Source organism: Epinephelus lanceolatus, chromosome 12 (assembly GCF_041903045.1).
Source record: "Epinephelus lanceolatus isolate andai-2023 chromosome 12, ASM4190304v1, whole genome shotgun sequence".
NCBI lineage: Eukaryota > Metazoa > Chordata > Actinopteri > Perciformes > Serranidae > Epinephelus > Epinephelus lanceolatus.
The window spans coordinates 7,507,602-7,522,357 of record NC_135745.1 but is presented as its reverse complement, the minus strand read 5'-3'; the positions used below and the strand labels follow the sequence as shown (position 1 = coordinate 7,522,357).

The 14,756-nt window shown below is 39.1% G+C and overlaps 1 protein-coding gene across 8 annotated transcripts in view; it reads left to right on the top strand.

Annotated features, from left to right (window-relative positions):
* The window catches only part of map4l (microtubule associated protein 4 like), a 145,794-nt gene that overhangs the window by 56,290 nt on the left and 74,748 nt on the right, over positions 1-14,756 (top strand). For 6 of the 8 annotated variants that reach the window (XM_078172922.1, XM_078172924.1, XM_033651191.2 and 3 more), the window contains exons 3-5: positions 6,015-6,101; positions 7,822-7,899; positions 10,880-11,119. In XM_078172922.1, the coding sequence (XP_078029048.1) occupies positions 6,015-6,101; positions 7,822-7,899; positions 10,880-11,119 (405 nt within the window). The remainder of the gene's footprint in view (positions 1-6,014; positions 6,102-7,821; positions 7,900-10,879; positions 11,120-14,756) is intronic. The other 2 variants (XM_078172923.1, XM_033651189.2) reach the window with 1 other exon arrangement.

The following is a 14,756-nucleotide window of genomic DNA, read 5'->3' as shown; positions in this document are numbered from 1 at the left end:
TGTTGTCTCTACCTGGTTTTAAAGGCTACATTACAATAAACTGATGTAAAAAAATCTTTGCGTAAATATTTTTGCGAAAGCACCAATAGTTGACCCTACAGTATTGGCACAATATCAACATTGAGGTATTGGTCAAAAATACCATATTTGATATTCTCCATATCGCCCAGCCCTAGCAGCTATACACTCAAGCTGCTTTAGCTAACGTTATTTACTCAGAAGGACGGAACGAGTCACTTCACAACTCTGTTAGATGTGTTTAGAAATATAACTGGCAGGTTTCTAAAAGTGTTTTCTATCTACCAGCTGTCTGACATTCATTTATCATGACAATTAACTGCCAAGCCCTGTAAATGGTAAAAAGACAGCCCACTCTCTGCTGCATCACACCAGACTTCAAAAACATACAGAGGTTTGTTTCTTACTTAAGAAAACCTTTTGACTGAGTACTGATACAGACAAAATCATGCAGAGGGCATTTTAACCACATTTCAGCCGGGGGTTTTAATTTTGTAGTCTGGCCAACTCATTGAACAAGTGTTAAATCCAGGTCATGTAACTCTTGAAAGAAGAAATGGCAAATTCTTACAAACTCTTACAAATGAAAACACTCAGTGGCTTTACTGTTACAGCTTTATGTGGTCTGGTATGACCAGCTGCTTATGGTGGCTAATGTCAGCTAATGTTGGCAAACTTTAGGTAGACATTGCTGTGTGACTGACATTAATGTGTCAGTTTGCTTACTTTATGACTCCTCTCTACCTGTGTTACTGTTAAACTCTTTAAGCATTTTCTTCTTGTGACCACAGTGACCGCTGTCTTACATCCAGCACAGTGCACTGTCATTGCTAGTTTCAGACTGATGCAATTGTCATTTTTCCTGGACAGTGCCCATGTTATGTAAGTAGCAAATGTACTTGCGACCATTGAAGGATGCATTGCTGAGATAGTAAGATGCGCCTACATAGATGGGTTCACAAAGTGCATAGACCCTGCTTGTTACTCACACAGGAATGGGTTGCAGGGGATGTAATAATACATCATTAATGAGAAAAAATATTAATTACATTTTCCAAAAAGTGAACATAGCAGAGAGCAAAGCAGAGCTGCAATGCTGCAGAGCTGCTGTATGACTCCACATTATGAGAGACACTCCGCAAATTTACGCGCAAGGAGCAGCATAACTTCATTATTTCAGAAGCTAAAATTTTAGTTCTGTTTCCTCTGTAAGTTGATAACTACAGTTCTTAGTTTTGCTGCTTAAATGTCCAATGATATGTGCTGCATTCACATCACTGCTCTTACTGTGTTCCTCTCAGCCGAAACCCCCATGCTGCTCTAATTTGCCAACTCCGCTATGTAAATAGTAGTGCATCGGGTGCTTTTAAAGGGAGCAGGAGTTGATGTTCTGATTGGTTAAATTCATGTTACACCTAAAACACATCCTATGATTAATTAAGAGACTAAGTACAACCCTTTTGCCCCTTGTGCCTTACTTTGCATCCAGTTGAGCACTGTTTTCCAAGCAAAGTGGAGTGCGACAAACATTAATGCACTTGAGCCAAGAACTTTAAACCATGTGCTATAAATCATTCAAATAGAGTCCCAGGTGTCACTTCAATTAGCTATACCTTAGAAATGTGATACAGTTGTCTTCATAGTAAGCAAAGTCATCTGTTCAAACTAAACAAAAAAAAAACTTTTATAGATTTATAAATACATTAATAGTGTAAATAATTCTAAATAAAATCTCGGCTCTTGGCATTTGACTGTCACAGTATGTCACAGCTGTGCTCTGTCACAAAGGTGATGGTACTATGAGTTGTGCTTCACCCTGTGTGGCATCATTTGTTTCCTTGTCTTTACTGAAAATGTGAAATTTCATGAAATAACTGGGTGGTGTGTGTGAAATACAACGCTTCCAATAAACATTAATGTCTGTATTGCAATGCCAATAAATTAAACTTAATGTGGTAATGATGTTAAAACTGATTGGGGCACCTTTAAACAAACAAGGACTGGCATTGAAATGCAATTTTAAGATTTTTTAGGTATCGTTACATCTTGCATGCAAAAAGTAAAGAAAGCAAAACGAGGAACACAAAGAGCTGTTGAGTGAAAGTGTGACAGTGATGAGAGAAAACAGGAAAACAGACGTGACTCAGAAAGATCGACTGGCAGCTGAAGAGTTATCAGCAAGGAGGAAAACTAGACAGAGAAAGAAAAGACTCCTGTGACGCTCTGTCTAGAATGACTCTGCAGTTATTGTGTGTGTGTGTGTGTGTGTGTGTGTGTTTTGTTTCAGCTGGATGTAAATTCAGCAGTTCATGGATGCCTTACCTTTATAAAGCCAAAACAGATTGAGCTATAAAGAAACACCTGCTCTCACAAACACACTTACACACTGGATGCAGCGTGCGTAAACTCACAGTTAAAGCAGACTTGTTAATTATTCATAATATCCACCGTTTCACTGATACTCGTCCAGTGCCAGAAATATGTGTCCTTATTCCCCTTAAATACATTGGTAGAAAACAGGTCTCAGGCGTGTCTCAGAAGGAGGAAGTAATATTATAATTCACTCAGAGTTTTGTAGGCTTCACTGCCTATCTTCCCCCCTGGTATTTCAGGACCATGGACAGATATATACCTTATAATATCAGCTATGTAGCAGCAACAGGCTAATGCATGGGAAACTATGATCACAGTGTACTTGAGCCGAGTGTCCTTCATTAGAACAAATTGTATAGATAAAGATATTCATTTGTAAGTATTCCAACAGGAAGTTGGAGCTGGCGTAAAGGGGAGGTTATGCTTGCATATAATTAGTTGCATTTACTCAAAGTGCAATTTGAGGCAGTTGTACTTTGGTTAATTCCATTTAATGTTAATTTATACTTCTGTTCCACTACGCCTCAGAGGGACATATGTATTCACTCCATTACATTTATCTGGCAGCTATGATAATTATAGTCTCTACGAACAGATAACTTCACATGTATACAGAGCTCGAGGTGACTTGATGAGAATTTGGTATTGGAAGAGTTCTGGTTTCTGTTTGTAGCCTGAGCAGTATTGACCAATCACGTTCGAGTGGCATGTTAACAGTCTGTGTGGAGAGGTGATGTCTGATGATAAAGTAGCTTAAGCTTTTCTTTGAATTTATCTGCATCATGTGCAGATATCTGCTGACTACACTGGATCAGCCCGAAATGTCGGTCCTTGTCCCTAGAGGCTTCTTCGTCAGACCGATAGCTGGTGGGTTCCAAGATGGTGAATATTATTATCAATATTTACATACAAAGCATGTAATGGGGCTGTAAAATATGAAGCACTGTTACAGAATACATCTCTAAATTGTTTATAATGCAATATGATTTCCCTCAAATTCAACAGTAAAATGCTCAAACATCAAATGCTTGTAATGGCACTTACCAAACATAAGCATAGTAATTACAGACCACTGTACTGTGGTCAGAGCAACATGGCTGTGTGCTCTGTCCTCAGCACGCTACTGTAGCACAAAAACATTCTCATCATCAGCTGTCTCAGGCACGTCTTCATTTTCAGAGTTGCTTTCGTCAGAACTCCCTAAGATCTAAGAAAGTGCTGCTCTGCAGTGAACCTGACACACCAGTGCTGCCTTACACACTGCGGCTCTATAAAGACCCAATAAATGTTTTAGAGCAGGGGTGTTTTAGTTCATGAGCCACATATAGCCCAATTTGATAGCAAGTGGGCTAGACCAGCGAAACCATTGCATAATAAGCTATACATAACAACACCTTCAAACCTTTCCTCGCTTTTAGTTTTGAGATGCTCAAGCCCATACTGCAAACATTAATCCATTTACAAAACAGATGATGAACAGACTGAGATGTCTTAAGAAAAATAAATGTAATTTCAACAATATGTTTCAGTTTTTTTCAGTCAGTCCACTGCTCAACATCATTACATGTGCATTTTTCAAAGCATGTCCACCCCTGTGTATTAATGCTGTCATCACCACATCAAACTAAAATGGAAGCTGTTGAGGAAGCAGGTTAAGTTATCCCCTGCCTCACAGACCATTTACAAATCTCAGTGTCTTAGCAATAGGTTTCCAGCACTATTGATTTAAGATAGAAGTCTGTTATGGATTCTTTTGTACTGAAACTGCTAACTGACAATATTTTGCACAATGGTCATTGTTGTTGAATATGACCACAGTAAGTATTCATTGTTTATTCACTGAACTGTACTGTGGCCTTTGAAGCAGCATTTTACATTAAATAGGCAACTCACTGTTTAACTTGCCTGTGAAACCTGGCACCCCAGATCACACAGAACACATTTAAGCAGCTGGAGGTGGCTTTTTGTAATTGTTTTGAATGAGAATTAGGCGTTTTGCTTGTTGTTTTTGCATTGTTATGTGCCTCATATTTCTGTGCTTGAGGCACCTGGCTTTTTTACCAGAGCGCTCTGAACCCCTCGAGTTGAGCAAAACTTCAACTCGGAGAGGAAAAGCACCACATGTCATCTCCGCTTTTTTCTCATTGTCCAATTGGATGGTTTGAGAAGTTGGCCGTCTGTGGTGGTTACGACAACAAGTTTGTAGTTGGTAAACAGTGGATGAGAAACTAGTGGTAGTGGTCACTGGATACCCAGAGCTATATGACTTAACAAACAGCAGTTACCATGATCTCAGTAGAAAACAACAGGCATTGAAGCATTTAAGTGCAGTGCTTGAAATGGCCATCATCATGGTGGAGCTCCTGGACCAACTGGTGGTATTCCCTGTGATCCACCCTCTTTTTTAGGGCCTCATGTGCCCACACAGATCTAAATTTCACTGTGCCCAACAAACTATTTGCTGACAGCCTCTCAGAGCTACAGCAAGTACCCTCTGTCTGTCATTTCAGAGAGAGGATGAGAGGGGAGTTTAAGGCTTAATAAAAAAATGAATTAAACAGAATGAAATATATGGTAGTGCACCTCACACAATTAAACTGCCACTAGAGTGATCTCATGAAATCCATAACAAAAGCTTTTTTTTTAATTGAAAGCTTATTTGTGAAGCTCCTGCTGTTTAGTTTCTCTTGACAGGTGTTCACTGAATTCTGAGGTCTTGTTTTAGTTTACATAGATATGGATATTGAGTGGATACCAGTAAAGCAGTGTAAGTAGGGCTTAGCTCAATTTGATCGAGTGATGGCCCCTGATGTAGTAAATAGTTGTATTATTTAGCTGGTAATATATTTTATTGGTATGATAATAGTTTATGATCATAGTACGTTTTATATATATATGTGCAGCTTAATGGGATTCAATGGAGCCAGCAGTGCAAATCTTTACTTTAGTCAATGGGTGATATCATCCTTTTGATTTCTTTTATTATACAGCAGCACTTAAGAAACTCCCCTCCTCCTCCTTCCTCCCCTACTTTTAACAGGAATATCAAACATGTACTTTGTAAATGTATTTATCAATAATGTGTGAGCTGTGTGAGTGTGTTATGTGTGTCTTGGTATGCGTGCCTCAGCGGTTGGCACATATGCATCGATCCTTTAAGACACATCCACAGACAGCAAGCGTTGCCCAGGGAGCCACAGATGCTGTCATCCTCTCCTTGCGTAACCATGGTGATAGTCCCTTCAGCGACGTGTTGTGTCTGCTTGCCTCACCGTCAAAAGATGTACACAACACACACACTAACAGGCTGCAGAGGCTGGTTTTTTGGACATGGCACCTGTTTGATGGTTAAACAGCTGACAGAGCAGAGTGACAGATTCAGGTGCAGTTTTCAGTTTGACTATGTGGAGAATTTTAAAAGAAAGGCTGCAGGACGCAGTCTGTGTATGTCAGAAATATGTAGGTCACTCATCCGAAGTCTGGGTTTCACTCTTTTGTTTTTTCATAGCTGGAAATATGTGTCGTATGTAATTCAAGCTATGAAAATCTTGACAGAATAACTAACCTGATGTTTCTGTTTGCTGAGTGGCAATGAGGCTGATAATGTTTTTTATCTCCTTTAGGTCCAGGAATGATGTCATCAATGATGTCATCAGGGGGACGCCAAGACCCACCAGGACAACCTGCCTTCAGCTCTGACTACCTGTCTGGTGAGGGTAGAGGATGTGCTGGTCATTTATCACACAGTTTTCCCACTTAAGTACAAAAGAAGTTTACATAATAGTTTGAGTATAGTTTTGTTGTTGCAGGGGCCCATGGGAGCTGTAGTCCCCCCCGTAGGTCACTCCAAAGATAACACTGTAATCACACCCCTGTGAGGCCAGAAAAGCGGTCACCTTTTAGATTTGTTTACTGAAAACTGTAGTGCCCACAACATTCTTTATGTGAATACCAAAATGAGCAATGTTTTCTTACATAATCCTCAACACAAACATATTAAACATTAAATGTCGTGCCATTTTTAGAGAATTATTGAAAAGAATCAGTTATTGTTTCCATCTACTATTGTTACATCAATATATACACAACAAAATGACAAACAAAAGAGTAAACCTGTTAAGTGGTAGTAGTGTGTGGAGGCTGTGTCTTTAGTGTTAGACATTAAAGAAGGGGAAGGATGCATGTCACCATCAAATTTATTCAAAGATTCTTCTTTTCTTTTTGTTGTGATGCCATAATTTGCTCATACGTCTTGTTTTTCATGCTCGTCATAGTAGAAAAATCAGAAACGTTACAAATAATATTTAAGTCCGGGTAAAACAAAAATAAACGTGTAATGATTTCATCACATCACAGAAAAATGTGATAATAACCACCTAGCCACATTTGAATGATTTAAACAATTGCCAAGCATAAAACATAAGCTTTCAAAACTGTCAAAAAATGAGCAGTATTCTCTGCTCTCAGACACTAGGGATGTGTTTGCTAAGGGAGCTGAGAGTAGGAACAAGCCACTGCAAAGGGATAGACTCTTGCTAGCAGCTAACTCAATAGCACAAAGCACGCACACCCCCTGAGCCGAAGTACGAGCTGCTGTGCAGCAACAGACTCTTTAGCAGCTAAAGCAGGAGCAGTAGTACACACAGTCTATGGTAGCACAACACACACGGTCTGAACAGAAGAATGAGAGAGCTTGGCAGCAGCTGCTCATTCAGCAGCTAACAACAACTAATGTTAGCACAGAGCACAGACCCACAGCAGCAACACTGATGCTTATCGCTCCAATGCTAGTAGTAACATAGTTTTTATACAGTAGGAGAGGAGTTATGTTCAGGATGGTTCCAATGCGTCATCGAGCCATGATTTCAGGCCCGCCCCAAAACTCCTGGACACAGAAATGTTGAAAAACTGTTTATAATTTTTACTCCACAATACAGTATAACACAGTTCCCATTTTGTCACGTATTCAACATGTATTTTTTTTTAACATGTATAATGTGTTAAGAAAGAAATCACTGATTTTGCTGTTCCTGGACTTTAAATATGGCTGTGTTCCATTCAAGTGTCCAGTAAGCTATGGCAGTATACCAGGACCCTGAAACTAAAGCAGCCAAATGGAATTCAGCCATTGTTCATTTCATTATTAACACCTTTGGTTTTCCTACTGTGTGCCATGTCAAAATGTCCAAAGTCAAACATTAAGCATTTATTTTTATGTTCTGTCCCACTGGCTCATTTCATTCTGCTCCTCATCTCTCCTGATTATGCACCTCTTTTTTTGTCACTCCTCCCACACATTTTGACTCTGTATCTGGCTGTCTGCCTCCACTGTCCTCTGTCACTCTCCTCTTTTTCCTCCTCTGGTCATTCTTCCATCTCTCTCTCTTTCTCTCTCTCTCTCTCTCTCTCTCTCTCGCTCTCCTTTTTCAGGTCCTATGATGGGTGGGAAGACAGATCAATGGAGCGTGAACAAGACAAAGGACAACAGCATGCCTGACTCATTTCTAGGTCCACTTTACTTTTTCACCTCCTGTGCCATTTTGACCTCTGACTACAGAGGATAGGATATCATATTCTCTCTCCTCTCTGTTTATATCTGACCATTCTGAAAGAGCAAAATTACAAACTCATTTGGTTGAAATTAGTGGTTAAAGTCTGTGAATAATTTAAAAAATAAGAGGTTATATATGGTGTGGTGATGGTTTCAATTTGGCTCTGGCTTTATGGAATATTTTGCAAGCTACTACTATGTAGTTAATCGGCACTGTTGTTGGATGTTTACGCTCCACTAGTTTTGCCAGTCCTTTATTTGTCTTTCAGTTATTCCAAAACTCCTGTTTATACCACACATGCTCAGCTTTTTGTTTCTGTTGTCTGCTTGTAGGGCCTGAACAAAAACTGTTTTCTCACTATCAATATATATCACAATATGACACATGTTGATAAATCAAAATGTTTCACGCATATAACATCTAATTTTTTTATTACCGTTTTCTATGAATCATTAATATGGACAACAAGATTTGCTAAATGACAATACAAAGTGATATATGATCATATTAAACTATTACTCAGTCCTCTGTTACTTTCACTCCCTCACGCAGCTTCAGCCATGTTTTAAACTTTCCACACACACAAATAACTTATTTTATTTATTATTCTTTATTTCAGTTTTAAGCTATGCACCACATTTATAAGACAATTTTAAGTTTTTAAAGACAGGTATAGAGTGACGTCATAAGTCAGATCTGAGTTTATGAAGTGATCAACATGAAAAGTTGTGTGCGTGCCTCAAAGGGACAGTTCACCCCAAAATGAAATATACATATTTTCCATCTTACCTGTAGTGCTATTTATCAATCTCGATACTTTTGGTGTGAGTTAGAGATGTCTGCCTTCTTTTCAAAATAATGGAACTACAGTAGCTGGCACTCAGTTGTGGTGCTCAGAGTGCCATAACAATACATTTGAAAAGCTTAACAGCAATGTTTCTCTCCTGAAGTCATGACCCAAGGCCTGTACTATGAAGCAGGATTTTTTGTTAGCAAAAAGAGAACCAGCTTTGTTGAACCAGCTTTGTTGCTGGGTTTTCAGCACTACAAAGCTGGTTCTCTTTTTACCAGGATGAATCACTGTGGTAACTTATGCTGAGCAGCTAACCTGCTCCGGAGCAGGTTAAGTTCAGAGTATCAGATCACAGCCTGTCAACACCCTGGCCTCTGACCAATCAGAAAAGAAAAGAAATAAGCATCCCAACTTAAACAAAAGTTTGGAGTGACAGGTAATAAAGAGTAGTTTATAGTTAGTTATAGGTCAGTAGAATCATGTCATTGTTTCAGGGCTCTATTTCCTGTGGTTTTAAAACACAGCTTATAACAAACGGAAAGATTGTTGACACACTAAACACATGATTTTAGTAATATTTTAACTTATGCAAAAATTATTGTAGTCTGCAGTGATAGTGTTGCTATTTTTACACTCTGATTCCATCACTGCAGCTCAAAATAACATGAGACACCTGTGTGATGAGAACTATGGAAAAAAAAGACAATGTTTTATTAGAAGAATAATCCACACACTGTTATCCAGCTCAGACAGACCTCATCAGTCATTAACGAGGCTACTTTTCCACCCTTTACTTCGGTAGCAGAAATAGTCTGATAAACAGCAAAAAATACTCTGTACTAATGGCGCATATAGCCTAGTGATACCTACACATAACTTATGTCTCAGCCGATGGTGAATTTTTGGATAGTATTTTCAATATTTCTGTATTTTTCCTTCCAAGATTACAGAGTAACATTTACATCCCTCACCATTGATATTTTACTGTCTCGCAGTCGGACACACTTTCAGTGCTGTTTCATCTCACATGATATGAAGCAGCCTTCTTCATTCATGGTTCTGAAGATGTCGCTTGTTGATTATACCCCCGCCTCTATCACATGAACACCCTTGTGGCTGGGTAGGAAACCCCAGAGTTGACTGAACTGGTTGATAACCAGCTTTGTAGTACCTGTTATCCAGATGGCCAATGTTAGGGTTACTCAAACCAGATAACGAAAATGTATTGATACAATCCACAGACCTTGTTGTGAGCACTATCATGTTAGAACTAGCATGCATCCACTGCTACCTTACCTAGCGCCACTGAGCTAGCTCATATTACAGCTCAGCTTTTTTTTTAAAATTTCTATGTGTGATGTTATTCAGAGTTAACAGGCTTTTGTTTTGGCAATGCAAGTATAAGTACTGCATACACATTTACCTTTTATAGTATTATGGCTTGTTTCCCAAGTACATTGATTTTGAAATACTAAAGATATCCATAATTCAGCTATCATGACATTGTGGTAGCATGTTTTCTACTGTAAGGAACCGTATAACCCTGGTTACAACAAATACCTAAAGCCACTAAATGTAGAGCTTGTATGTAATTATATTATGTTTCAAATTATTCTGATAGCATTTGCTATAGTTGGTAGAAAATTTTGACACACAGTGAAAACTGGTGCAATTGGCTGACAGTTTTTGATACAACAACTGGAGGAACCAATCAGACATTTTCAAATTTTACATGTATTAGCTTAAACATTAATAGGTAATGCTGGAATTTGTCACTGACAATTAGTTATTATTATTGTTGAAACTAGTATGGTATACAAGATGTGAGGGGTTTTCCCAACATTGCAAGTTTTGATTTATTTATTTTTTTTAAATAAAAGACTATGCATGTAACAAGCAGAAACAGTACATGTCCTTTCAGTAGGAAAGTGTATTTTGAAAAGTTACAATGCATTTAACAAGCGTAAATTGACACGGCATTCCAGAACGTTAACAACAGAAGCACCCAGGATACCTAATGCGCCATATGTAGTCCATTGTCCAAGCAGCAATACATGACCAGTTGGAAGTGAGACCATGTTGCAATCTTTCTAGAGCGAGTTGTCTGTTGGTGATATATCTCTGTGTTCTGTCTCTCCATCAGGCTTCTCTCAGTCTGGGATGGGAGGAACTACTGGGTCCAGCCTGCCACCATTCCAGACCAGCATGAGCTCCACTGTGGGCCAGACTGGGATGGGTTCAGCTATGGACACCCAGAAGAATTTGGGCATGTTTGGTGTGGAAAACAAAACCACCAGCAACACCAGTGGAAGCAGTCCATTTAAAACCAGTGAGGTGATTTCTTCTGGTGGCCCGGAAATCCACTCTATGGATCACTCTGCAGGTATCAGAGAGGGGTGTTTGCATGTGTTACTGTGTGCTGGTGGCAGCATGGGACGGTGGAGTCAGGAGAATGAGGAAAGAGGAGGGAGTCACTGTATATGTTTGGTTTGGGGTTCATAAACTTTTCTAGGCAACATTTCAGCTTTATACTGAAACTCATAATACTAAAATAGTGAGCAGGTGCTTTCATGTATATTTTTAGGGATGCTGGTTGGATTGAGCACAGTTTAAAAAAAGGTTGGCTGAAAAAGAAAAATCTAAATCCTGGTCATATCTTGAATTTGATTTAATAAAATCCTAAATATTAAGCTAATTATTATAGAACAATGGCATGGGTTCCTGTAGCAGCACAGCAGGAGGGTGGGGACAGAAGAGTAACAGCCTGATCACATGTTTTCAGCAGCAGAGGGCAGCCTTTTCTAATTGTTTTCACTGTAGATGGAACAATTCCAGCTCTGCTCGGACATCCCTGGTTGCCTCATGGCTTTATGCTCTGTGCACTTTGCTATTGTCTTTATGTACTGACAAACTGGATCAACAGACAGATGGGACCCTTTTTAATGATAATCACGGGAATATCTGTAGTTTTATGTCTTCTGTAGTTACTACAGTCTGAGAAGAAAAAACAACCAATAGACAATTTAGTGCTCCTTATAAAATTTTTAGTTGCCTCTTATCATGAATTGTTAATGTTAATAATAATCAATAGCTGCTTGAGTGACTAACCGCAGAATATTAACTGAATTCTTTTGTTGCTGCGGAACAACAAAAAACATAAACCCAAAGGAGGATTAAACAGTCTTCCTGTGTTACTGTGCCCAAAAGCAACCTTTCAGATTCTGTAATGGAGACATGTATGTGGTGCTGCAAATAGTCATTTCATTATCTGAACATAATTTTACACTCACACAGGTCGTTAGTCCTCCCAACATAAAAGCTTCTGATGGGAGAAAGGGGCAGAAATAAAGATTTTAACCACAGGACCCTCAACTGAACTTTGAAAGTGACTCAGCATCTCAGTTTCATAAAACATTCAGCAAGCTCTTATTCAGGGTTTAGCTCTGCCCTCCTCTGTTTTGTTGTCGTACTAAAGATAGCCCTGCTAGCTTAAAACCAACTAGCTGTACAGGCTGGCTGTTATGTAACAGTTACTATCCTAGTTTATTACAGGAAATTTCAACACGTCTTCTAGAAACCAGGGATGAATTGAGGACAGATGGCTGCTGTAATGGCTGCCACAAATTTCAAAGAGCCTTTAGAATGAAAATTGGAGTTGTATTTGTTTGACCACAAAGATAACCCATTCAATTTTCAGGGAAGAGAGTGTAGTGATGTAACCACATGCTGCTATTTTAAAGTACTGTGCTTAGCTAACTGCTCCATCACACAAAATACCTGCAGACATTCTGGAAATGTGCCAACCCTCTTACATAATTTGGATGACAACAATGAAGAGTAAAATGTAAGCTTTAGATAAGCAACCCAATCTTTGATGTTACTATTCCAGATCTTTTGGTTTTTTTTGTCAGATGTTATGTAAAGTATGCAATCTTTAACCTGTTACCACAGGAATTGGTCCATATTAGTGCAATGCAGAGCATATAAATAGATCTTGAAATTTGGTTTTGTGCCTTAAATGGCACAAAACACACAAGTAATGAGGAAGAAATGCTCTTCATCTCAAGAAGGATACTACTTAGCTAGCTCAGAGTGCAGAATTAGCTGTTAGCTGCTAGCTCCAGCTATCTGTCAGAGCAGGGTCAATCCTATGTTGCCAGGGTCCTATGTTCCACAGATTTATACGGGACATACTGGGAACATGACAAAAGGTTCTACGTCCCAGGGTCCTATGTTCTCCAGCTCTGTATAGCACCTAATAGGAACACGAAAACATTTTCCCCTAGTTCTGTATTCATTTAATATGACATGGGCTAGGGTTAGGTCTGGGGACTATAATAATCATAACTCTGAGAGTCATGAAATAGCACTGGACTCATCCTTGATAATACATACTCATATCATACATACCAGGTTGCATCAATAGTCACTTTTTCTCCCAACATATTTAATTCCCAAATTTAAAACAATACAAGTCAGCCAATTAATTAACCAAAAAAAAGAGAGGGAGAAAAACAAAGATGAAAAAGGAGAAAAATAATATCAAACATTTCAGGGTTAGGCAATAGATAGCAGTTGACGTACGTAGTACGTTCCTACGTAGTACGTTCCTGTTGGCAGGCAGAAAGAACCATTCAGAGTCATGGCAAGTCATGTCTTTCTGCTTCTTTCTGTCTCACATCACTGGGTATCTAATGAAGCAAAAAAAAGAAAACCTTTAGCTCAGTCTGTGCTCTATTTGTCTAAGACTTATAGAATAGGGGAGAAATAAATCTTGTGCAGGATACTGACCATACATTCACCAACCAGCCTTCTACTCTGTCTGTGTCGCCTCTTCTCAAACTGTGCTTCTGTGCTTGAAACGTGAAGTCCTTTACAAACCTGCTCCTCTGTCTGTGCAGGTGCCAGTGGGATTCAGTGAGATGAAACCCCCCTAACTCCCACACACAGCGCTTTTGCATAGGCAGTGTGTTTGAGGCAGCCAGTGCTCCAACATTAATGTTTCCCTTGGCAGTTTGCCAGACGCTAGATTAAGACGTACTCCCATTAAATTCCTTATCACATTAAATATAGATGATAATGCCCCGGCCTCACCTCGTCCTCGAGCTGTTTATAGCTGGGCAAGCATTGGAGGCCAGCTGGAGAAAATAGCAACTTCAATTCAATCAATCAATTTAGAAATAAAGGGAAAGGTGCCAGATTTAGAGGGGAACACACCTTTGTCTGGATTCACATTAACATCCTGTGATGTAAGACAGATTGCGGAGATGGGAGGATGAAAACTGAGATAGAGGAATAATAATTTAGACAGGAAGAGGACGTGATGAGCAGACTAAGAGGGGTGTATAGGTCAGAGAGTTTTATTTATATGGTCTATCCCTCTATCTGTCTGTTTCTATCTGTCTGTTCATCTTTCTCTCTCTCATTTTCCCTGAGCTGATGAAGTGCTTGTCAGAAATAATTGAGAAATATTTCTTCAGAGGAAAAAACATACCCAACTGTGATGACTTCCTTTCCAAACAAGAGAAGATAGTGGGAACAGACAAATGAAGGGATCATTTTAGTGCAAGCTGCATTTCTTCTGTTGTTTCTTAAAGCTTGCATGTGCATAGTTTGTCATGGTGTTGTGATTGTGTAACACATTCCATATTTTAATGGTGCATTTGGGATCATTTTAGTGTTTCTGCATGTAAGACGATGATCCATTTATCACCAGGAGTCTTCAGACATGCATGCAATTATTTTCATGTATGCTAACGCGTATTCGAAATGTGCCTGACTCATTTACCTTGGTAAAGTGGAAATAGACAAGTTTTCTTTTGCTTTGAGTTATCATAATGAAGTAAATGTTGATTGCACAATGTGATGGCAATAGAATAATGACACCATGTGCAACTAGATTGGTTCCCTCTTAAAAGTCTGAACCCAACCGGAACCCGACCCGAACCCAATGTAGTTAATGTAACTTTACTGAAGCACTGACTTTGTCCCTGTCACGCTATTGTTGTTACCATGGTTTC